The sequence below is a fragment of the Sciurus carolinensis genome, unplaced genomic scaffold (genome assembly GCF_902686445.1).
Source record: "Sciurus carolinensis unplaced genomic scaffold, mSciCar1.2, whole genome shotgun sequence".
Lineage (NCBI taxonomy): Eukaryota > Metazoa > Chordata > Mammalia > Rodentia > Sciuridae > Sciurus > Sciurus carolinensis.
In genome coordinates, this window is record NW_025920136.1 from 1,317,534 (window position 1) to 1,341,050 (window position 23,517).

At 43.5% G+C, this 23,517-nt stretch overlaps 1 protein-coding gene across 1 annotated transcript; it reads left to right on the plus strand.

Annotated features, from left to right (window-relative positions):
* Positions 1–9,513: 9,513 nt before the first annotated feature.
* LOC124974176 (dual specificity protein phosphatase 19-like) lies at positions 9,514–10,289 on the plus strand. Its single transcript, XM_047537642.1, has 2 exons — positions 9,514–9,935; positions 10,054–10,289. The coding sequence occupies exons 1-2, from the start codon at positions 9,663–9,665 to the stop codon at positions 10,144–10,146; spliced, it is 366 nt and encodes a 121-aa protein (XP_047393598.1). The 5' UTR covers positions 9,514–9,662; the 3' UTR covers positions 10,147–10,289.
* Positions 10,290–23,517: the final 13,228 nt, after the last annotated feature.

The following is a 23,517-nucleotide window of genomic DNA, read 5'->3' on the forward strand; positions in this document are numbered from 1 at the left end:
AAAATCAGCATTAGTTAAATGGAGCAGTTACTCTAAGAGTGGTACTTACTTAGAGTTTCTTACTATCCCTGCTTCTCTTTGCAAAGCTCTCTGGAGTGCGCTGTCCACAGTAAGTGCAGGATCAAAGCTACCTATGCCCACTCCACTGAACATGTGCAAGTTCACCAGAGGCAGGTCACTGGGTTAAGAGCTAAAGGAATGGAGTGAAAATTATTGTCACTTGTAATGTGAGCAACTTTACAGAAGTGACCCTGAGTTTCACCAGCTTTATTTTTTATTATTTTTTATTTTTATTTTTGGGTGCTGGGAATTGAACCCAGGACCTTGTGCTTACAAGGCAAGCACTCTACCGACTGAGCTATCTCCCCAGCCCCTCACCATTTTTAATATGGAGACAGCAATAGAGCAATCATGGAGTGAAAGGGAGGATTAAATGTGTTTATATTAATAAGTGCTAATAAAATGCAGATGGTAGACATAAAATTCACAATAATAGGGAGTAGCTTTTACTTTTTCTGCACTGCCTGGTACACACCAAGAACAAGATAACAAGCGTTCCCCAACATTCAAGTGTACTAAATTACATTACTGTTTTTAAACTCTCCTTGTATGTAATTGTTCCCAAATTCAGCTATATGTTGACATCATCTGGGAACAGTGTCATATGTGGATCCAACTGACTGAGATGCTGATGATCTTAATTTGGATGAACATGGGCTTTGCTTTACCATAAGAGGGCTTTGTTGAATTAAACAGATAATTTTATAATAAAATCATAGGTGAGTCCAATCTATCCACTAATGATAGCTAATCAAACTGCAGATAAAGAACCTTGGAAAGAATCAGCTTTTTGGCCCCAAATTGGGAGGTGAGAGTGTTATATCTGTGTGTTTTCTGGATTCTCATCCTATGGGAATGACTGTAAAGTATTGCGAACCAGTAAATACTTGCCAAGTCAATGGAGCAGAGAACCAATTGAGCAGATGCTTTGTCAAGGAAACCCGGGCGGGGAATCGCCTCTGCTCAGAATGGTGTGTGTACTCATGGGAAGATTCTAGTCATAAGCCTTTATTTCTTCTCTGGGTGAGTTCATGGTGCGGGTAACAGATAATTGCTGATATTTTCTGAATAGTATTGCCTACACACAACCAGTTCAAACAGAAACTCTGCCCCAGTCAGCCACTCCTCATGTGCTGCTACAGAAATAATCACTGGAGCTCCATTTTCCAGAAAGTGACAAGTGTTGTGAAATGCAAAATCGGTTTTCATTTGAGTAGCAAATGTTTCTTCTGGTCAAAAGCAAGTGAGAGAGCTCAGCTCATCAGAACAGCAGAGCCTGAGGATGCTAGGACCACAACCAGGAAGCAGAACAGCAGCAGGGTGCTCAGATCAGAGTCAGCTCTGCCAGGCTCGAACTGAAGAGGCAGGGCAGGCTGTCAGGATCCCGGGCAGCCTGGAGGGTGCAGGCAACCTTTCCTAAAGAAATCAACTGTGTACTGCTTAAAGATCAAGCTTGAGAAAACAAGCAAAGACAGAAAATTTGTATCAGGAACTTGGAAGTGAGAAGTAACCATCATTGTTCAGACTCTGCCATGAGACAAGAGCTTCTTAGCTGCTCTCCTTATAGGATCTTGCCAGCTTTCAGGAGAAAGAGGTACCTGGAACTCACAACCACTCTGTGGTCACCTGCATTTCAGTGCATAATGAAATGCATGTGACCATCCAGATAACACCTGCCATCAGTCTCAGCAGGACCCTGTGGGAGACAGACCACATGTTAAGCCAGGCATTACTCATCAGTGCCTGGGTCTCTGTCCCTACTCTGGCACATGCCTGCTGGGGAAACCTGGGTACAGTTTCTTCCTCTGCAGAGACCATTAAAGAACCTTCCTTGAAAAGCAGTTACCAGGCTTAAACCATTTGTGTCTGTAAGTCAACCAGGGGCACTCTTCGCTCCTTGTGGCTCTGGGTTAGATATCTCCCTGACTGCATCATGGGTGAGAACTGGAACCAGAAACAATGGTGTGATTAGTCAGGCCCCACCTCTGGCTTTCAGAGGGGAGAAAATGAGACAGTTCCCTTCAAAAAGCCTGCTGCCCAGGGCATTGCCAACTGCCTGAGGACCACTTGACAACAACCTCCCTGGAGGTTTCCAGGGTGTCACTGTCCTACCAGGATGTCAAATGACGGGCAGCGCCTGGCTTCACCCAGTACCCTGGGACTCCAGGAGTGTTGGCATCTGCCGTGGTGACCCTAGATTGCTTTTTACTCTTGTGCGCCAGGCACAGCCTCAAGACACAAGGTTAGTCATGACAGTGCATGGGTCAGCTCTTCTCAGAGTTCTCTGGGTTGGCTCTGTTCAAGGCAGAGATAGCCTTTTAAATTAGGAGTCTTGGCCAGTGTCTGCCCCTGGAAAATGTTCATGGCATCCTGTGTTCTGCCTTCTCAGAATCTGGAAGCCCAGGCCCAAATTCAGCAGGGTCTACCCCTGGGATGGAAGTGCTTGGGGAGCCCCGGTGGCATCCTGTGGCTCAGGAGCTCTGGGCCACTAGTCACAAGCCCTGTCTTGATGGGCCAGTGGCCCCCTGATCAGGTTTTGTGGTGAGACCTTGCTGGCACCACACTGTCAGGACATGGCCGGAGCTCTGGCTATATGGTTCCAGAAGATCAGGAAAGGAGAGGGGATGAGGGGAGAGGATTCAGGGAGGGGACTCAGGGGAGAGAACACAGGGGAGGGGACTCAGGGGAGGTAACTCAGGGGAGGGGACTCAGGACAGGGGACTCAGGGGAGGGGACTCAGGAGGGAGAACTCAGGGGAGGGGATCAGGGAGGGGACTCAGGGGAGGCTGCTCAGAGGAGAAGACTTGGGGGAGGTGACTTGGGAGAGGATTCAGGGGAGGGGACTCAGGCGAGGTGATTCAGGTGAGATGACACAGTGCAGGTGACTGGGGGAGGTGACCCAGATGGCAGAAGCAAGCTTTACCTGCCCACTCTGCTTTAAGCTCCATACTTCACAGTGTCTTGACACAGTATGTACCCACATAGACTTGGGGTCCAGGGTCTTCCCAGAAGGGCAGGTGACTGGGGCCTCCTGTCTGCAGCTCTCTCTTCCCTCCTGGGAAATGGAGTCCACACTAATTGTAATACAAAGCTGCTCCCCCGCCCTTTCCATTGCATCACATCCTAGCTTGTCAGTCTGAAAGCTGTTTTCCCCGCCCTTTCCAGTGCAGCCATTTCCCCCGCCTCCCAACTACTGTCAGTCTGTGAACATCCTAGCGAGCTATTGGTTCATCAGTCAGCTTGCAAGTATCCTTCTCCATTATTGGTCCCCTGTTAGCCCAGCAGGATTCTTAAAGATAGTTTCACTGCCATCTTCTCTCTCTTGCTTTTTTCTCCTACACACTTCCTCACTTTCTCCTCCTCACTTTTCACACTCTCTTGGGTGCGCCCTTTCTCTTTCCCTTTCTTTTCCCCTCATTTTCTCTCTTACCCTGCAGGGAGACTCTGTTTTCTTAATAAACTCCCTTATATGATTTTCCGTGTCTGGCTTGGTTTTCATGGGATTCCTTACACTAATGGAGTCCAGCAGCTCAGAACTTACAGTATTTTATTTTAGACACCAGGGGTTGGGGTCTTCATCTGAGCTGTGTGTGAGTGAGTGCTTAGGTTGCTCTGGGGTACCAGTGCCAATCAGTGGACCCAGCTTATGTACCTGTGGCCAGGAGCCTGTGGATGGGGCCTCGGAAGGCCGGTCCCGCTGACTGATGCTCCCCACCTGCTGGAACTCATCTTCCAGACACAAACTTCCCTGGCCTCATCATCACCTGTCTGTTCCCTTGCCTGCAGTGACAATCATGGGGCTTTGATGCCACCAGAGGTAAAGCAGGGACACGGGAAGCTGGTTTCTGCATTACCTTCATTGCCCTGCTCCAAAGTCCTACCCATCATCTTAGATTAGTGAGTTCCCACTCTTCCTGAGAGGATGGCACCTCATTATAGGGACCATCCATGTCACAGTTTTGTGTTGCTGTAACAAATATCTGAAGAAAGCAATTTAGGAGAGGAGACATTTATTTTGGTTCAGGGTTTCAGAGGTTGGGTCCATGGTCAGCTGACTTCATTGCTCTGTGCTGACGTTGCCTAACAGGATGGTGGGAGGGCATGGCAGTGGAAAGCTGGGGGCAGCAGCCAGGAGGGGGCAGGGACAAGACAGACCTACTTCTGGCACCCATGGCCCTCCTGCCCCCAACTGCCAACATCTCCCAGTAATCCATCTGGTGGATCAATTCTCCAATGAGGTCAGAGCCCTGGTGATTCACTCTCTGACATGTGACTCTGGGAGACATTCCAGATCCAAACCATAACAGACCCAATATCACTATGGGAAATATTTGCACTTGAGTGTCTTTTTACCCTAATTTTATATTTTACTTAATTTTACAAAGTAACTGATATCAAATATAGATATTTGTAATTATACTGAAAAATTGTTGGAGTTAATTTCTTGGTTGTGTGCATATAAGTGTACTTAATTAAAATATATATCCATCAGTTTAAGTTATACAATGTGTCTTGATTCACCAAAGTAACTTTTCCAAAGGTACTTTGGAACACAGTGATCAAATACTGCCTTTAGACTCAGCATTTATTGATATTTCTAGCTTCCATATATGCTTGCCACTGTACCTTATGTAGTACTTTGTAGTGTTTGGATTGCTTTCATGTGCAATTTGTATTTGTTGTTTTGATTGATGCCGTAGCACTTGCATATTTTTGTGAGGTACAGTGGGACCTTTCAATGCATGCACACATTGGGTAGTGATCACTCAGTGATCAGTATACTCATCACCTGGGGCAATTTTAAAGCCTGTATTGAGAATGCACTCAATTCCTGGTTCTGTCTCATGACTCCATCAGGAGGCAGCCAGGCATTCTCCACCTTCCCATGCATAGTCATATGCATCCTGGAATCCCCTGGGTTTGTCTATGACTGTCATTTATTTGCCAGAGTTTGGGTGGGTTGCTTCATGTCTTTGTCCCCCTCTTTCCTCAGTCCAGATTGAGGCCATTGCAGCATCTGCCTCACAGGCTATGGAATTATTCCATATAAGGCTTCTGTATGGTACCCAGTACACAGTGACACTCGGCAAATATCAGCTATCATTACCTGGATTAAACTAGGAGGCAGGGTGACTGGTTATGGCTCTAATTGAAAGCCCCAGTGCATCCCCAGCCTCACCCCTAGTCTGTGATCTGGAGTGCAGATGCTGGTGGACTCCTTTCCACCTTGGCAGTCTGATTCGTGTTTAACATCTGTTCCACCTTGGCAGTATGATTCCTGTTTAACATCTGTTTCCCACTCACAACATGCAAAGCTAATTTGGAAATTTTAAACATTTCTTAGTTATGTGTGCTACATATTTTTTGTTTAAATTGTAGTGGACTACTTTTAAAAACTCTTATAAACCAAATTGCTTCACACAAAAACTGAGTAATCATAACTGGGGCACAGATGGGGAGGCAGTGGGCCTTGGGCTGTGGGCAGTGGGCTTCTCCTCTGAGCCACATGCTGGCCTAAAAAGTTTAGATTTTAATAACCAATTTAAAATTGTAATTACAAATATTTAAGACTCCAATTAAATTAAGCTAAAAAATGAGTAATTCCTCAAGTTGATGAGCATACCAGTCATTCCAGCAGACTGAAGCTGAGCCCAAGTCCAGACATCCTGCCCAGCTTTGTCCTGTCTGCACACCTGGCTTTGAAGATTCTGGTTTCCAAATGTTGAATCCAGATCTCAAAAGGTTGACTGTAGAACAGCTGAAGGTTAGTGATGTCTGATCGGGACAGGCGGCATGGCCAGGCCTTGTGCCTGGAGAGCTCTGGGCACACGCTTACCTTCAAGGTGCCAGGCTTGGAGGCTCCCACACAGATAGGCTTGCCCAGGGAAAACCTGTGATGAACTGCTTTATGATAAGGGTGTAGCTTCACTCAGGCTATTTTTCTGATTTTGTAAGTGTTCTTCACATCTGGCATCACCCTTGACCTGCCTGCGAGGTCCCTCATCACCCACAACCCCAGTGCCTTGCCGCTGTTCTGCTCTCCTCCTCTTACACTTTTAGCTGCCCAGCTGAGACCACTCTTAGTGACCCTACCAGCAGTTAGCTGTGCTGAGTCAGCTGGACTGTGCTGCTCCTGGCTTCCTACGTGAGGGAGGCAGGGTCAGGCCCTGGCTGAGCAGGACCTGTCCTCCAGCATCCTGTTCCTGAAACCTCTCCCTGTGGGCCAGGGGTCCAGGTGTGTCCTATTCAGTGTTCACACTCAAGTGCAGTTTGAGATTTTATACCTAAAATTAATTCTGAGTACATAGTAAGACATTTCTAATTTGAGATTATTTTGACTGATTGCAAAGCCTAGGAAGAATAAAGACTGCATACAAACTAGAGAGTATTCAAATGCTTTCCATGTTTTCCAAGATGCCTCAGAGAATCTGTGCTCTGTGGGCCTTGGAGGGATCTGGGAGACCCAAGGAAGCTTTCCAATTTGACCAGATTTTACCATATTTCATCCCCAAATTGCCCCACATTTTATGCCAGTGTTTTTGCAAAAAAGTGTGTGACTATTATACAAAGCTGGTTTTTTCCTAAAAATATGCCCTTATTAATTAAAAATTATTTATTACTAATCTGCTTTGGTGTGGGATAGGATACACAGAATGCTCATAAATTCAAGCTAAAACTGAATAGTCCAAATCAACCCACATCATTTCTTCATGACAGTTTAGAAAGCATTTTTCTGGTAGAAAATGCAAATAAATGCATTCAAGTGTGTCTATATCCAATTGCAAACATTTTTTAAAGTAGGGAGGTGATCCCATTGTTCTTGACTTTAGCAAGGATGATGCTGACTTTCCCTCACTAAGTGAAAAATCTCAAAATATCCATAAATTCTCAGTCTGTTAGTTGGTCAAACATGTTTTTAGTACTAAGGGATGCCTTATAATTTTCACTTTGATCTAATGATATGATACATCCTAATAACAGCTTGATTAATATTGAAAAATTCTTGCAAGAATGAAAGAAAATCTATTTGATGCATGATTTATTGCTTAATGTACCAGTGGATCCTAATGCCAAAATTATATTTCAGGGTTTTTCATCAATGCTTATTTTAAAAGTTTTATCTCATTTATATGTGAAAATTAAACATTATAAACACATATTATAAAAATAATATGTGCACTTCTCTATTTTTGTTATGGTGTGCAACTTAAGAACAGACCAATCACCACTGAGAAGTCCAAATTATTAAGCCGGCCAACTGACTGTCTCACACAATGCCCCCCAAAAAATTGCTATTGGGAGAACAGCTCCAACCATAGGGTTGTAGAGTTTATTATACCAAGAATCACATCAATCATAAGTGTCTGTTGCTGTGATTCAAAATTACAAATTAACATCATGAGATCATCAACAGAGGGAGAAGTGGGTCAAAATGACCTTACCTAGGTACAAACTAAACAATGGTTACTAACATCCACACAATTACTGATTACATGATACATTGGTTAGAGCAATAGGAATAAAAAGACAGCAATTTTTCTTTACATAGGAATTTTCTTTCTGTATTGTTAAACATGTCACACTAAGTAACTGATGATGGGTACAGAGGTGGAGTGTTCCCATGGAAAAAACTTATTTCCTACATAACATGGAGTCTCAAAACAAAATGGAGTCTGTTTAGTTAATTTCCTTATAGTCTGACCTATAACATTCTCATGGAGCCAGATCTGTCAGTTCATCACAATTTTTCTTGAAAAGTTTAATTTGCATGTGGGATTATGTGGTCTTAAAATTACAGGGATATAAATATAAAGAGAAGAGCTCAAATTATCCCTATTTGCCAATGACATGATTGTATATTTAGAAGATCCCAAAAAAATCTACCAGATAGCTTCTAGAACTCATGAATGGATTCAGCAAAGCAATAAGCTATAAAATCAACACCCATATGTCAATTGCATTCCTATACATCAATGATGAGTCATCTGAAAGAGAAATCAGGAAAGTTATCCCTCTCTGAATAGCATCAAAAAATTAAAATACTTGGGAATCAATCTAACAAAAGAGGTAAAAGACCTCTACAAAGAAAACTACAGAACACTAAAGAAAGAAGTTGAAGAAGACCTCAGAAAATGGAAATATCTACCATGCTCTTGGATAGGTAGAATTAATATTATCAAAATGGTCATACTACCAAATGTTGTATACAGATTTAATGCAATTCCTATTTAAATTCCAATGACATTCTTCATAGAAATAGTAAAAGCAGTCATGAAATTAATTTGGAAAAATAAGAGGCCCAGAATAGCCAAAGAGATTCTTAGCAGAAAGAGTGAAGCAGGAGGTAGCACAACACCAGACCTTAAAATGTACTACAGAATTATAGAAACAAAAACAGCACAGTATTTGCAGCAAAACAGACATGAAGACCAATGGAACAGAATAGAAGACACAGAGACAAACCCAAATAAATACAGTGATCTTGTACAAGACAAAGGGTCAATAAACATACAGTGGCAAAAAATAGCCTCTTCAACAAATGGTGCTGGGAAAACTGGAAATCCATAAACAGCAGAATGAAATTGAACCCCAACTCTCATCCTGCACAAAACTGAGTCGATCAGGGATTAAGCATTAGACCAGAGACCTTGCACTTACTAGAAGAAAATGTAGGCCCAAATCTTCACCACATCAGCTTTGGAACTGACTTCCCCAATAAGACTCATAAAACTCAAGAAGTAAAATTAAGAATAAATAAATGGGATGGTATCAAACTCAAAATCTTCTTTGCTGCAAAGGAAATAATCAAGAACATGAAAAGAGAGCCTACAGAATGGGAGAAAATGTTTACCTCCTGTACCTCAGATATAGCACTAATCTCCAGGATATATAAAGTACTCAAAAAACTAACACCAAAAAAGAAAGGAACGAATCAATAAATGGGCAGAGGAATTGAACAAGAACTTCATGGAAGAAGAAACATGAATGGTGAAAAAATGTTCCACATTTCTAGCAATTGAGAAATGCAAATTAAAACTACACTCAGATTTCTGCTTACCCTAGTCAGAATGGCAATTATGAAGAATACAAATACTAACAAATATTGGTGAGGATGTGGGGGAAAAGGTACACTTATACATTGCTGGTGGGACTGCAAATTAGTGCAACCACTATGGAAAGCAGGAAGGAGATTCCTCAGAAAACTTGGAAAGGAACCACCATTTATCCCAGTTACCCCACTCCTCACTTTATGCCCAAAGGACTTGAAGTCAGCATATTATAGTGACACAGTTACATCAATATTTACAACAGCTCAAGTCACAATAGCTAAGTCAAGGAGCAAACCTAAGTGCCCTTCAAAAGATGAATGTATAAAGAAAATGTGGTGCACATAAACAATGGAATGTTACATGACCATAAAGAAGAATGAGAGTCGGACTTTTCAGTCTCACGAGTGTGGTTCCTACCGTCTCCTCGCCGGTGGGGGCGGGCGCCCTGAGGGTGTATTTATTACCTGAAGCGATAAGGGACGAGCAGTCAGTTTGGCCCTTCTCTGTGCTGGCCGGATTTGCTTGCATTTGTCCCCAGCCACTGCTCATGTAATGCACTCCCTTAGCCAGGAAATTAAAGCATTCTCCCGGAATAATCTCAGGAAGCAATGCACCAGGGTGACAACGCTAACTGGAAAGAAAATTATAGAAACATGGAAAGATGCCAGAATCCATGTTGTGGAAGAAGTAGAGCCGAGCGAGGGGGTTGGTTGTGGTTATGTGCAGGACCTTAGCTCGGACCTGCAAGTTGGCGTTATTAAGCCATGGTTGCTTCTGGGGTCACAAGATGCTGCTCATGATCTGGATGTACTGAAAAAGCACAAGGTGACTCATATTCTCAATGTTGCATATGGAGTTGAGAATGCTTTCCTCAGTGAGTTTACATATAAAAGCATTTCTATATTGGATCTGCCTGAAACCAATATCCTGTCTTATTTTCCAGAATGTTTTGAATTCATTGAACAAGCAAAAATGCAGGATGGTGTGGTTCTTGTTCATTGTAATGCAGGGGTTTCCCGGGCTGCTGCAATTGTAATAGGCTTCCTGATGAATTCTGAAGAAATTTCATTTACTAGTGCTTTTACTATGGTGAAAAATGCAAGGCCTTCCATATGTCCAAATTCTGGCTTCATGGAGCAACTTCGTACATACCAAGAAAGCAACAAAAGCAATAAGTGTGACAAAATACCACAATTGGAAAGTGGCAACAGTTCATGAGTTGCATTCTAAATGCAGACGATAGACAGATGTAATATCTGAATTGGCCTTTGTAGCTGTCTTTTCCTCTTTAGGAGAATAGACCAGTAACATTTCCTTTTTTCTTGCTTTTTACAAGTGAAAATGGAAATCAATTTTTTTTTTTTTTTGTCCTGAGCTAGTATATGAATAAACTTTTAAATTTTTTTGCTTTTTCTGTTATTATAATGTTTGGTAAGGTTAATTACTAAGGGAAAATAACAGTGAATTATGAATCATTGATTTCTATAGAAGAAAAAACTTCAAATTTAAGATCTATATTATAGCATGGAAAGAATAAATTAATTAATAAAACCTTTAATATATTTCTATTTCATGAGTAAAAAAACTTGAAATGCTACTTGACATACTGTTTTAGGGAAAGGTAAATTTTTGTAAATAATATTTTTAAGATTAAAAATTAATAACTTCAACCTCCCCAAAGAGTTCCAGAATCGAAAGGTTATACAACATTTATGTAGTGGTACCTAGGCTTGCCTGTAATTCCAGGTAGGAAGATTCCAAGTTTAAGGCCAACCTGGCCAACTTAGAGATACCCTGTCTCATAAATAAATACATAAACAAATAAATAAATAAAACAGGACTAGGGATGCAGTTTAGTGGTAAAGAAATGTCCCTGGGTTCAATCCCCAGTACCAAACAACAACAATTATATAGTAGTTACAATATTCACAAAATTTTAAAATCCTCCTATGATATTAATTACCACTTTTGTTTTTTAATTCTATTACCTGCATTTTTCATTTTGAATGTTCATATAGATGTTTTCTCTTATGATGTTACAATTCTTTAAGTAGATGACATAGTCTCTTATGTTTTGTTTTTTGTTTTAGATACCTAGTATTCCGTTTTTGGGTCTTATGTCATAATTTTTTTGATCTTGGATCTGTGGGAAAATGTTTTGTACTAAAAGTTTATTTTTTAGTTGTGATTTGTACAAGATCTGTTTGATAGCTTAGTATTCTGCAAGAAAGATGTTTTAAGGAAAGAAAAGTTATGTTTTTTGTAAGAAATTTTAAATACATTCTTAGGAGACCGACAGTTGTATCTCTGGCCAGAGGCTTGAATTGGTTCTTTTTTGTTTTTCTTTAATGTTTCCATATTGACAAGAGTGAACATTATAAATTTGCTTCAAGATTTTGCATTTATTTTCAGCATAAATTATGGTTAAAATTAAAGTTAAGACAATTTAGTAGATTTCAAGTATTCATTTATGACTTAGAAAATATGATTGCCTTGTAGATTTTATTTTAAAAAGTCCTGAGCTTGTCTTAAATACTGTATACCCAAGTTGGAAAGTGCATATCAAACAAATTTGTGCATTTGGAAAGGCCTTTTTATATTGTCACAAGTAAAAACCAGAAGTGATAAATGCAAGTTGTGTCCTGATATTGCTTACAGTCTGACAAGTTGCCATCATATGTAATGCTTTGAACTCTTGCGCCTGTGAAGAAGCAGCTCAAATATAACTAATTTTCCATGAGCTGTTTGAAGCCAACCAAACCAGGAAGAATTACCCTAAGTAGGAGATTGATGTAGAATGCGGTTTCTGGGAACAGTATTGCTGGCTTATCCTTCTCCATTGACATGAAAGCATTCATTTAAATATATTTTCTTTTGCTGGGTGTTGCTGGTTTTAGCCATTGAATCTTGTCAGATGAGGCTTGGGTATAATTTCTTCACAGTGGATAGTATGTCATTTCTGTTGCCTGTAGTGATCTGGTTATACTTCAAACATGTCTCCTCTATATCATCTACTGAAGTTCTTTGAGCATCATTTTTTATCTTAATCTTAAGTGATAGAAGTTTGTTGTATCTGAAATAGATCAGTAGATTGTTTGGTCTTTTAAATTGGGGTGCTATGTCAGGCAATGATGTGTTGCAGATATAGAATGTTTACTATACATGGCAATAAGTTACACTGTGATACTTTGTAAGAAAGAATGTTGTCATTATGATCCTCTATCACATGTATTATAAATTAAAGCAAACATTTATATCATATATGGGTCTATTTTGAGGGAAGTGAAAAAATTTCATGGAGCTTTTAAACTCTATTTGTTTTAAAATAGATTTTCCAACCTTTTTTTAAAAAAAGAAAAAGAAAAAACAAAGTTATAATTTCTTTATTTTTTCATTTACCTGATCTAAATTTATGATTACACAAATGCTATGCCTCTACTTCATGTACAAACAGAGAAACAAGTTGTACCCCATTTGTTTACAAAAAAAAAAGGAAAGAAAATTAGAGGCAACAAAGAACTCTTCTATTGGAGTATTGTAAACAGGAAGAAATGGGAAATAGGAGCATTTTATGGGAGACAGATCCTATGGAGTCTGTAAACCACTAAAGCAGTAAATAATTTAAACTTATTCTTGTTATAATAAAAAGTTTCATTATTTGGATGATGACACATAATGGGGGGTGGGAGCAGTTAGTGTTAGGGTTAGGGTTAGGGTTAGGGAGGGGGCAAGAATGGAGGAAGGAAGGACTGTATAGAGGGAAAAGAGGGGTGGGAGGGGTGGGGGGAAGGGAAAAAATAACAGAATGAATCAAACAACATTACCCGATATAATCTCTTTTTGAACATTGAAAAGCAATCGCTTTCTTAGTAAACTGAAAACATTGAATGGAACAAAGGCATTGGAACATATAATACAATTCTATTCATTTGAGATTAATACTTTAGAAAATGTTTTGTTAACTTTGTTTTGACATGTTTATGATTAAATATTATTGAAATTGAAAACACAGAAAATGTTTAGATTTTTAAATTTGGGGATAAAATTTAAAAATATACTGATTGAAAAATAAAGATTTCAGAGGAAAAAAAAAAAAAAAAAAAAAAAAGAAGAATGAAATTATGGCATTTGTGGGTAAATAGATGGAACTGGAGAATATCATGCTAAGTGAGATAAGCCAATCCAAAAAAAACCAAAGGCCAAATGTTCTCTCTGATATGCTGATGCTAACACACTACAGGGAGGGTGGAGAGGGGAAGAATAGAAGTCCATTGGAATAGACAATGGGGGAGGAAGGGAAGGGGAGGATGGGAATGGAAAGGACAGTAAAGTAAATTGAACATCACCTTCGTGACCAGGGTAACTCCACATCATGCACAATACCAAGAATGGGATCCCAGTTAGAATAAGGCATACTCCATGTGTGTACAATATGCCAAAATTCAGTCTGCTGTCACGTGTTTCTATAAAGAACAACAGCAACAAAATGATTTGGAAGATGCCCCATGAAACCCTACTGGTCTGTGTCTTTGAGATTTCTCTATGTGTTCTATGGAAATTGGCTTTTAAATTTCTCTCCATAGGCAGCAGTTTTGACATATTGTATTTCCATAGAAAACATTCCACTTCATTTCGTTGTCAAATGTGTTTAGACTTGTGTAAAATAGTTTCTTATGAAATTACCAAATTATAATTTCTCCTTTATCATTTTTTTTTCACTTCAAAAATTACTGATTAATTTTCTATACAGTTTCAGAGAGTGATTTATTATGTTGTTTTACTCATTTAGTTTATTTTGATACATTTTTTACTCTTCTGTGGTAGATGTTTAAGTCTCTGTTCTATTGACATAAATATTTAAGGCTATACATTTTCTTTTTTGTGCTTTAAGAATTCAGCTCTATAAAATTTCATTTTAATTTTCTTTCAGAAATTTTGCAGTCTGGGTTGTGTTTGTCATTTGACCCCAAATTTTGTTTTTACTAATTAATTTTTTTAATGTATCCTGTGCTCAGAAATGGGTATTCAAATCATTTCAGCTATTTGGAATCATCTCATTTTTCTATGGCTGCCATAAAAATCCTCATGAAGTCAGTGTAGTAAAGTAAGACAATCTTATTGTACACTATTCTGCAGGCAGAAGTCCAGATGGGCCTGACTTGTTTCTCTGTCCTTGTCCTCCAGGGCTGAAATCAAGAGGTCCACAGCCTGGGCTTTTATCTGGAGGATCTGGAGGGACTCTGCCTCTACAATCCCTGAGGTCTGGGCAGGGCTTAGGTCCACACGGCCCTGGGTCTGCAGTCCCTTTTCCGTGGCTGGCTGCAGCCATAACTGATCTGCTCATGGGGCTTCCCACATTCCTCCCTTGCCTTCCACAGGCTCCTCCAAGTAGCAGTAGTGAGTCTCTCCTGCTTTGAATCTCCGGGATTCTCCTTCCACTCAACTCTACCAGTCCAAATGAAGAAAGTTCTGGATTGTCCAGAGCTCCTTGATTAGACTGGGCATACCCCTATAATATAACATAATCTCTGCACTTTAGGGTTTATAGTCCTCCTGACACTTGTCAAGCCCTCCAGACATGCAGGGATCTGGCAGGACTGGCAGGCGGCTGGTTCTAGGCATAGATGTCTTTGGGGACATTCTGTCCACTACAGGGACTTGGCAAGGTTTTCTTTGTGACCCAACGTGGTGAAGTTCTCCAGTGGCCTGTGTGTGCTAGAAAGAAAGCTGTGTTCTTTTTTTTATCAAGAAAGTGAGGACACACACACACACACGCAATAGGCCTCCTTTGCTTATGTTGCTCAGATCTTCTGTAACCTTAACTTCTATCCACTTGGACGTGTCAGTGTGTCCCAGTCTCTGTACCCTGGGTGTTTCTCCTTTCTCTGCACCCTGGGCCTGTCTCTTTCCTCTGCATCCTGGGTGTCTCTCTTTCCTCTGCACCCAGGGTGTTTCTCCTTTCTCTGCTCCCCAGGTGCTTCTCCTTTCTCTGCACCCTGGGTGCTTCTCCTTTCTCTGCACCCCAGGCATGTCTCTTTCCTCTGCATCCTGGGTGTCTCTCTTTCCTCTGCACCCTGAGTGTTTGTCTTTCCTCTGCATCCTGGGTATCTCTCTTTCCTCTGCACCCTGGGTGTTTCTCTTTCCTCTGCATCCTGGGTGTTTCTCCTTTCTCTGCATTTTGAGCATTTCTCATTCCTCTGCATTCTAGGTGTTTCTCCTTGCATGAACTACTTGTGCATTATGTGGTGTATAGATAATCCAGTTTGGCTACCCCACTGAGTATTGGGGCTCCAACCTCACCGAGGTTCTACTCTGAGTCAATGCCTGCTTGACTCCTGTTGAATACCTTCCAAGACTCTTCACTTGCTATGCCTTTCGCTTGGTCTTTCTGATCACTTCTGCCTAAGTGTCTTCTGTATATGACATTTACACAGGAACTGGGTTTGCTGTCAGGCTAAAGTCTCCTCATCTCTGTCAAGCTGTCTGCACTTAGGGAAGCGATGCTCCCTCCCTCCTGGACACACCTCCTTGAGCTTCAATGACAAGACTCCTCCTGTGTTCTCCTGACAGAGGGCACAGCTCCATCCACCACGCCTCCTCTCTTGCTCACCTCTGGAGCTGGCCTGCTCTGGGATCAGGCACAGCAGTCCCTCCTGAACCCATACCACCTCCCCTGAGATGCTCTGAGCCCTGGCTGTAAAGCGAGTATTCATAGACACCAACTGGAGAGACGCATCTCCAGCCCTGGGCTCCCCTGAGCTACAGACTCACACACCATCCCTGGTCTCCCAGCCTGTTATCCAGAGTTGCTGGTGGCTGAAAACAACAGTTACCCTCTCACAGTTCAGGCTGGAAGTCTGAACCCAGGGAGCTGTAGGGCTGTGCACCGCAAAAATCATGGGGACTCTGCTGGCCCTGCCAGCTACAGTCTGCCTTGAACTCGTCAGCCTGCTCTTCCTGATCTGTCTTCTCCTTTTGGCCCCTTATGAGGATATTTGTCATTGGATTTAGGGCCCATTGAGTCATGCAGGATATTCATCTCAAGAACTGGAACTTACTCATCTCTGCAAAGATCCTTTTTCCAAATAAGGCCACATCCACATGTTCCAGGGACAGAGCTGAGGACACACCTTTGGAAGGTCACCATCCCACCCACAACATGAGCCTGCCATGGACTCTGCCTTCAGGTTTATCCCAAGTCAACCATTTCCCAGTCTTCACAGCTTCCAGTTCTGTCCACGTCACCCTCACCTCCAGTGTGAACTCTGAGCACCTGCTTAACAGGTGCCCTGCTGCCTCTCCACTGATGATTGTCCCTGCATGGCAGACCAGAGGAGTCTTACATGTAGACAGGATCACATCTCTTCCCTCCTCAAGTTTCTCCAGCACATTGACCTCATGCTGGACATCCACAGTCCTCAGCAAAGCCCTTTGCTGGGGCTGGAGTGCCCTGGAAGATCACAAGTCAGATCATCAATCCTCGGGGAGGCAGTGTTGGGAGGTGGGTGTGTGGGAGGAATGTTAGCCACAGGTGGAGACCCAAGAACTGGCTAAAGTCTCCTCCTGCCATGCCATGGTCTCTCCTCTCCTCCACACAGGTCTGCAGGCCCTTCTGCTCTTCACCAGGAGCCAAAGCAACAGGAGAACCACTAGAGTGTGGAGAGCAGCTGGCCACACCCTTGGACATCTAACCTCTAGAACCAAGAGCCAAAGTGACCTCTTTCTTTTATAAATTACCAAGCCTCAGATACTCTGTTAGAGCAACAGAAAGTGGACTAAGAGGCACCCTCCAAGCTCACCTCCTGCACAGCCTCCTGTCATCTGCTTTAGCCACACTGATTTGTCATTCTTCCTGAGTACACCATGTGTGTCACCACAGGGGCCAGAAGCACCTTCCCCCAGAGGTCCTCCAGGTCTTCCCTGGCTTCTTTCAGATGGCGACTTAGAGAGCCTGTCTCCCAGAGGTGCTCTCTGAATAACCTTGCCCTGTCACCCCCACCTCTTCCCCCTATTCCTGTGCAGCTCCAGCCACCACCTTTCATCATCTGTCCCTTTTCCAGTCCAGTGAGTCTCTTTCTTGAGACCTGGGACTCACCTTCACTTTTGCTTTCCTCATAATCGACAGCAAGAGCACAGACACCTCAGACATCCACTCTGGAAGTTAATGAAGGGGCCAGGCAGGAGCAGGGTGGTCATGGAGGCAAAACCACTCAGAGAAAACTTTTCTGTGTATCTATAATTTAATTCTGAAGTAAAAAATCGACAATTCCCCCTTCCTTTGCTTTCCTTTTTTAAAATATAAGACAGCATGTCTTAGATATTTGGTGTTGATCTTCTCACTGAAAGCTGGAGGAAAACTCGGGGTAAATATCTGATTCAAAACAGTCCCAGTTACCATATGCTACCTGTGTGTCTGAGCCATGTTTTGGGGAGACTTAGCAACTTAATAGTGGAGTAATTTCAAGCACTTACAGAGACCACCATGGAAAAGGGAATCCTATTCCTCAGAATTCCTTTGCCCAGCCCTGCTTCTTATGTTTCCTTTCGCCTGGACTCAGGATCCTATGTTGGGAAAACTTGGTCTGTGTTTTTCATCCCCACCAAGAACCAGCAACCTGGAGGTGACAAATGGAGTCACTCTGGAGCTGAGTCAGCACGGGGCAGAAAGCCTGAGGGTCATCTGGACGGATGGAGCCTGGTGCTCAGCACAGCCTTCTCTTTCTTCCCAGTTGGGAGCAGCAGGCTGGTCGGGCTCCTGGGTCTGATGAGGGTGGATGGGGACTCCAGGACTGGCCATGTTCTATGGTGGGTCTGCACTGTGTAGCTCAAAAGGGTTCTGAGCCAGGACCAGGTGGGCCATCTGCCAACTGGTGCAGCAGAGTTCCCTGGAAGAGCTCCATCTTGAGGCTTCCTTTCCTGGGAACAAGTCAACTTTCATAAGGAGAGTCACAAATTGTTAAGGCAGAACTCAGGTTTCAAAGGTAACATGTGCTAGTCAGCTTCATAGCCGTGACAAAAACATGTGACAAGAAGAACTCAGAAAAAGAAATATTGATTTGGGGCTCCCAGCTTCTGGGGACCCAGTCCATGGCCGGCATGCTCCAGGGTTCTGGGCCTGGGGTGTTCCCCATGTCATGGGGAAGGGCCCAGCAGAGAAGACCTGCCCAGGAAGCAGAGAGACTCAGGGGCGAGGCACCAGAACAAAACTCAAAGCACAAAGGGACACCTCCGGTCACCTCTGCAGTCACACCCTGTCTTCCACAGTTACCACCACAGTCCTTCCAATGCCTGATCCATCAGAGGACCCATCTGCTAGGCAGGCTGCAGCTCCCCTAATCTGAGTATGACCCCCAGACACTCCTGCCTGGTCTCCCATGGGAGCTCTCAGGGACACCTGTGGTCCACCTGCACCTACGTAGGTGTCGGAAAGACCAGGCCAGCCATGTGACTCCGTCCTCCTCTGTGGGAAGGAGTGTTTCCATGGAGACAGGTACCTCTCCAAAAATTCACTGAGAAACTGGACATCTGCACACAAAGAGCAAGCTAGGCGCCCCACGCCAAAGGGAGAACAAACCACAATAGGTCAAAGACCTAAAGGAAGAATGTAGACTGCACAACCACTGTAAGGAAAGGAGGGGGGTCCGTGATATTGGTCTTGGCAAAGATTTTTGGGTTGTGACCCCACAAGCATCAAAGCAAAAGTAAAAATAATCAACAGAGTGAAAATAGAGTTTATGAAATGGGAGAAAATATTTGCAAATCATGTATCTAAGAAGGGATTAATATGCAAAATAAAGAGAGAGAACCCAATTCAATAGCAGCCTCCCAGACACGGTGGTGCAACACCAACAGCCCAGCTAGGGAACCTGAGCAGAGCAGAGATGATGTGCAGGCCCAGCCACTGGTGGTGAGGGCAAGATAACCAGGTCTCTCACTCCTGTGGACTCAGCACATCACACACCTGCCTGTGGATTTTCTCTTCTTTCCTCTCTAATCCCAGTGAGAAGTTTACAAGCTCTGGTGCTCAGAGGAATTTCCCATATGTTGGCACACACAGGGCTGCAGTACTAGCCTGGGTGCTGTGCTGCCCTGGCTCCCTGCAAATACCCTGGTGAGGAATGAGGTTGCCATGATGGCCGCTGTCTCCATGGTGCTTATCTGCTTCTCAAAGACTGGGGAATGGAGTCAGAATTGGTATGAACTTCCCAGTCACATTGCAAGTGGCAATCTGAGTCACATCCTTTATCTTCAAAGTCTGAAGTTTTCACATCTCCTAAGCAGATAGATCTTGGCCTGGGAAAAGCAGTTTCAAGACAAGGAAAGAAGGGGAGCTTCTGGGAGCCAGGAGGGAGTTGGCAGATCAGACAGTGCAGAGCAAGGTGGTGGGGTGAACGTCCCCACCCCCAGGGACCTTGCAACCTCATGACATCTGTGTCCTCTCCTGTGACACCCATGGAACCCTTTGTTCTGGGCAGATTCTGTGTCCCTACAAGATGGTTGTTGAGTGTGTCCCCAAAGTTCATGTGTTGCAAACTTAATATCAAACTTTATATGTCAAAGGCATCCCAGGCGGGCCTTTGGGAGGGAATTGGGTTAGATGAGGTGATGAGGGTGGGGCCACCATCATGTCCTTTGTGGCCTTACAAGAGGAGACACTGCTCAGTTTAGCTACATTGCGCCCTCTGTCATGCTGTGATGTCACCCGAGGGCCCTCGCCAGATGCCAGTTCTGTGCTCTTGGACTTCCCAACTCCAGAGCTGTGAGCCAAGTAAACTTCTGGATTCCTAAGTTACTCAGTTTGTGGCATTCAGTTACAGCAACAAAGAAACAGAGACAAATACCAACAACCTAAGATTGATTATATGGAATCACCTCACCCTTTAAATCACACAATTAGATGAACTATTATCAGAATTATCAAACATTTTTCTTCTTTTGTTTCCCAGCCAACCAAATCAAAATTTTGTTTTGTCTGTTTTTAACCACAGTAATAATTATACTGATATTAAGTAGATAGTAGCAGTTGTCTTTCCAAATTATTGCAACTTAAGATGAAAAGAAAACCCAAACCAGTAAATCTTTTAAAAATATTAAACTTTAATTTTAAATTCCATATTATAGAGTCAAAAGAGAAACATTAAGAGTAATAAAATCATGACTCTCATAAAGCTGTAAACTGAAGATGTGGCAAAGAGTTTAACTGTTGATTCCTGAGGGAACGAGACCATTGTTGGTTCTCCTAATCTATCCTTGTTCAAAGCAAAGATCAGAGAATCATTTGCTCATGTAAATAAGAGAAGTAGGAAATAAGATATGAATGGACTACAAGTATATTTTTTTCTGCAAGACAGAATCTATTCCAGTGTCTGTAGATAATAATTATTTGCACTACTATCAGGTATCCACAACATGCACAGTTATAAGAGAGATCAAAGTGATGGAGGTGCAGAGTCCCTTAAAGAATCAAATGACTCCCCAGAGACTCCAGCATTCCACTGAAGATATTTAAGTAGATTTTCTGGTTTATTCCAAAGTCTTAATTTTTCCCTTACAAAAGATATCTTGTAATTGCTATATGATCTGCTTTCTAAAAGAGCAATCTTTTAAAATCAGGAGCAGTTCTGCAAAAAGGAAGATTCCATTTCTACCTAAGCTGTTTGTGGTGTTGCTGGGCTTCCTCCAGCAGTGGAAAACATGCTTCATGATTAGGGAGTGCTAGAGAAGAGCACCTGCCCATTTAGACACTGAACATTCCTGTCTCTGAGCAGGTTCTGCCCTTGCATAGAAGTGGGGGAGAAGCCCCCAGCAGGGCACCAAGGAGCCAGAGGCAGGGTGGGTTGAGTCCCCACAGCTGCTTGGCATGGTCCACACCTGTGACTCAGATCCACAGGAAGGACACTGCTCCTGAGATGTGTGAGAAGCTGCACTGTGGGCTTCCTAAAGGGTTGCTGGAGATCCTCTTCCACCTTTTAGAGGGACAAGATGATGGGGCCCTGAACACGCAGAGCCTGGGGCCTCAATTTCTGGCTTCCTGGTTCTCAGCTCTCTTCCGACCCATTGGACACTCCTGTGGCAAAAGCCTCAGGCTGGTACAGCTCAGTTTTAACTCAACACTTACCTCTGGTCTTAGTTATTGTGAAATAAAGTGGCCTGGTACTCCGTCTTTCGCCAGCGATATGAAGGCAGCTTATCTTTAGAGACTTTCCCAACACAGTTTTGTTTTGATGTCTTTATAGCCAGTTCCCTTCCACTGGAAAAGACAATAAGGATGTAAAGTTCCCCTTAAGGAGATGAATTTGTGTAAACCAGTGAGTCACAGAAAACACTAAGTATAGCAGGTGGTGGCAGGCTGGCAGACAAGAGCAGGCCAATGCAGGAGGGACAAGCCAGAGCCGGAGGACAGCTTGAAGCCCTTCCTCCCCTGTGTGGCCCTCCAAAGGCCACTTGCCCCTTCAAGGCTGAGGTTTCCTTAGGTGTAAAATGAGAACCTACCTCTCTCCCTATGTTTCCAGGATAAGATGAGTAAGCACAGCAGAAAGTATTTTGTTAAGTCCTGGAGAGCCATGCGGGCAAGAGGGCTCAGTCAGAGGGAGTTTACATTTCCTGTAAGGAGTCATCTTCCAGGTGAGGCTGCTGAGGCAGTCAGGTGGGGACTGGAGGTGACCAAGCCACCCAGAGCAGCCTGGGGGCTGCTGAAGCATGCACTCTGCCCCCTTCCAGGAAGGCTGTTAGCATCATAAAGAGGAGCTGGCAGGTGGTTTGCCTCAGAGCAGATGCCGCCTTGCTGCTCCCTGGAAATGCAGCCAACACAGAGGGCATAGTTGCCCCTGTGTGTCCTGGGATGGCTAACAGGCAGATCCCTGTCACTCCAGGGAACAAGAGCCTGCATGGGAATGGGAGTGCATAATTGTGGAGAAGCCCTTGTCTCAGCATCCTGAGCTCTGGCAGTCCCAAGATCAGTGGAGAGAATCAGAAGGAAAGTTCTAGAAACAAAGCCACACTGATTTCCCCAAAGAAGAAACAGAAAAGATCAAACACAAGGTAGGCATTGAAGTTCATTGGGCCTGGCAGGCTGGACTTTGGACTGAGGGCAGCAGAGCATGCGCAGGGGGAGGATCGAGCATGTGGCCTGTGTCTGTGCACCTGCCTGAGCACAGCACCCACCAGAGTCGAGGCAGCGGGACCTTGACTAACTGTCCCTGTGGGAGATGGGATTCCTCCCACTCCACAGGTTGTTGAACTTCCCTGCACACCAGGACCTACCTACAGACCCCACCAGCCACAGGACAGGCAGAGGTGGCCAGCGAATGGGGACTACAGGGGACTGTATCTAGGCTCTTCCTTTTGTAGAAGTCTCAGATGGCACAACATGCAACATTTCAAAATGGCATGAATTTTTGTCATTTGGGTTTTTTGCTTAATATCTTTCTTTTTATACTTTATGTCTTTGAACAATTGTTTTCTACTCGACCTATGTGTTTTTCTTCCTAAAGAATTGCTGATAGCCTTGGGTTTGTACACACAGCACCATCCAGTGCAGCCTTGCATGCATCCCTGCTCTGGGCCACCCAGGGGTCCTTGCCTCCGAGACTTCCCTCTGCCTCATCTTCTAAGGTAATAAGTGGCCACAATGGAGTTACACCAGAATGTCCATTTTAATGCCCCAGAATTTAGATGAATGAGCAAGAGGACAAGTGAAACCCAAACCATGTAACCATTTAGACTGTTGAAATCTTTTTGTTTCCTGACCAAGGTCTTTTTGGAAAATCGGCACTGGGCCATCTGAATCCCAAACCCTGTGGTTGGGAACATAGGAAGCCAGAGGAGCTGATGAGTGGCTTTGCAATCACAACTGCAGGAAGCAGCAGTGGGTCAGCTTCGCTTGGGTCACTGCCATCAAGCTCTGGAGGAATGTCTAGAAGAGTACAAGACAGTACAAGACAGTCATGATGCCTGGAGGCCAGAGATGAGGTTACGTGCAGGGAGATGAAGAATCAAAAAGCTAACACCAGAGAGCAAACCACAAATTCACAGGCGAGTCCCTGAGAGGAGGGCCTGGGCTCTGGGGGCAGGAGAACCCTCCTGTAGACCTTACTCCCAATACCAGCAGATCAAAATGGTAGGAGGTGACATCCCAACTACCTGCAAATGCCACAGTGACTGGCAGTCAGTTGGCTGGGACCTCAGCTCAACCAGTGGCACTCTGATGAGGATCAGTGACATCAAGGTCACCCGCAGACCTGATAGCACTGGAGCTGCTACCGAGGCTGCCGTGATCCTTGGGGAGACATGGAGGGGACCATGGCCATTTCTGTCTTTAAAATTAGCAAGTCAGTGAAATCATCTGGAGATTCCTGTGAAAACTGGAAGATGTCCAACTCTCTTTTTGAAATGAAAACTTTTAATA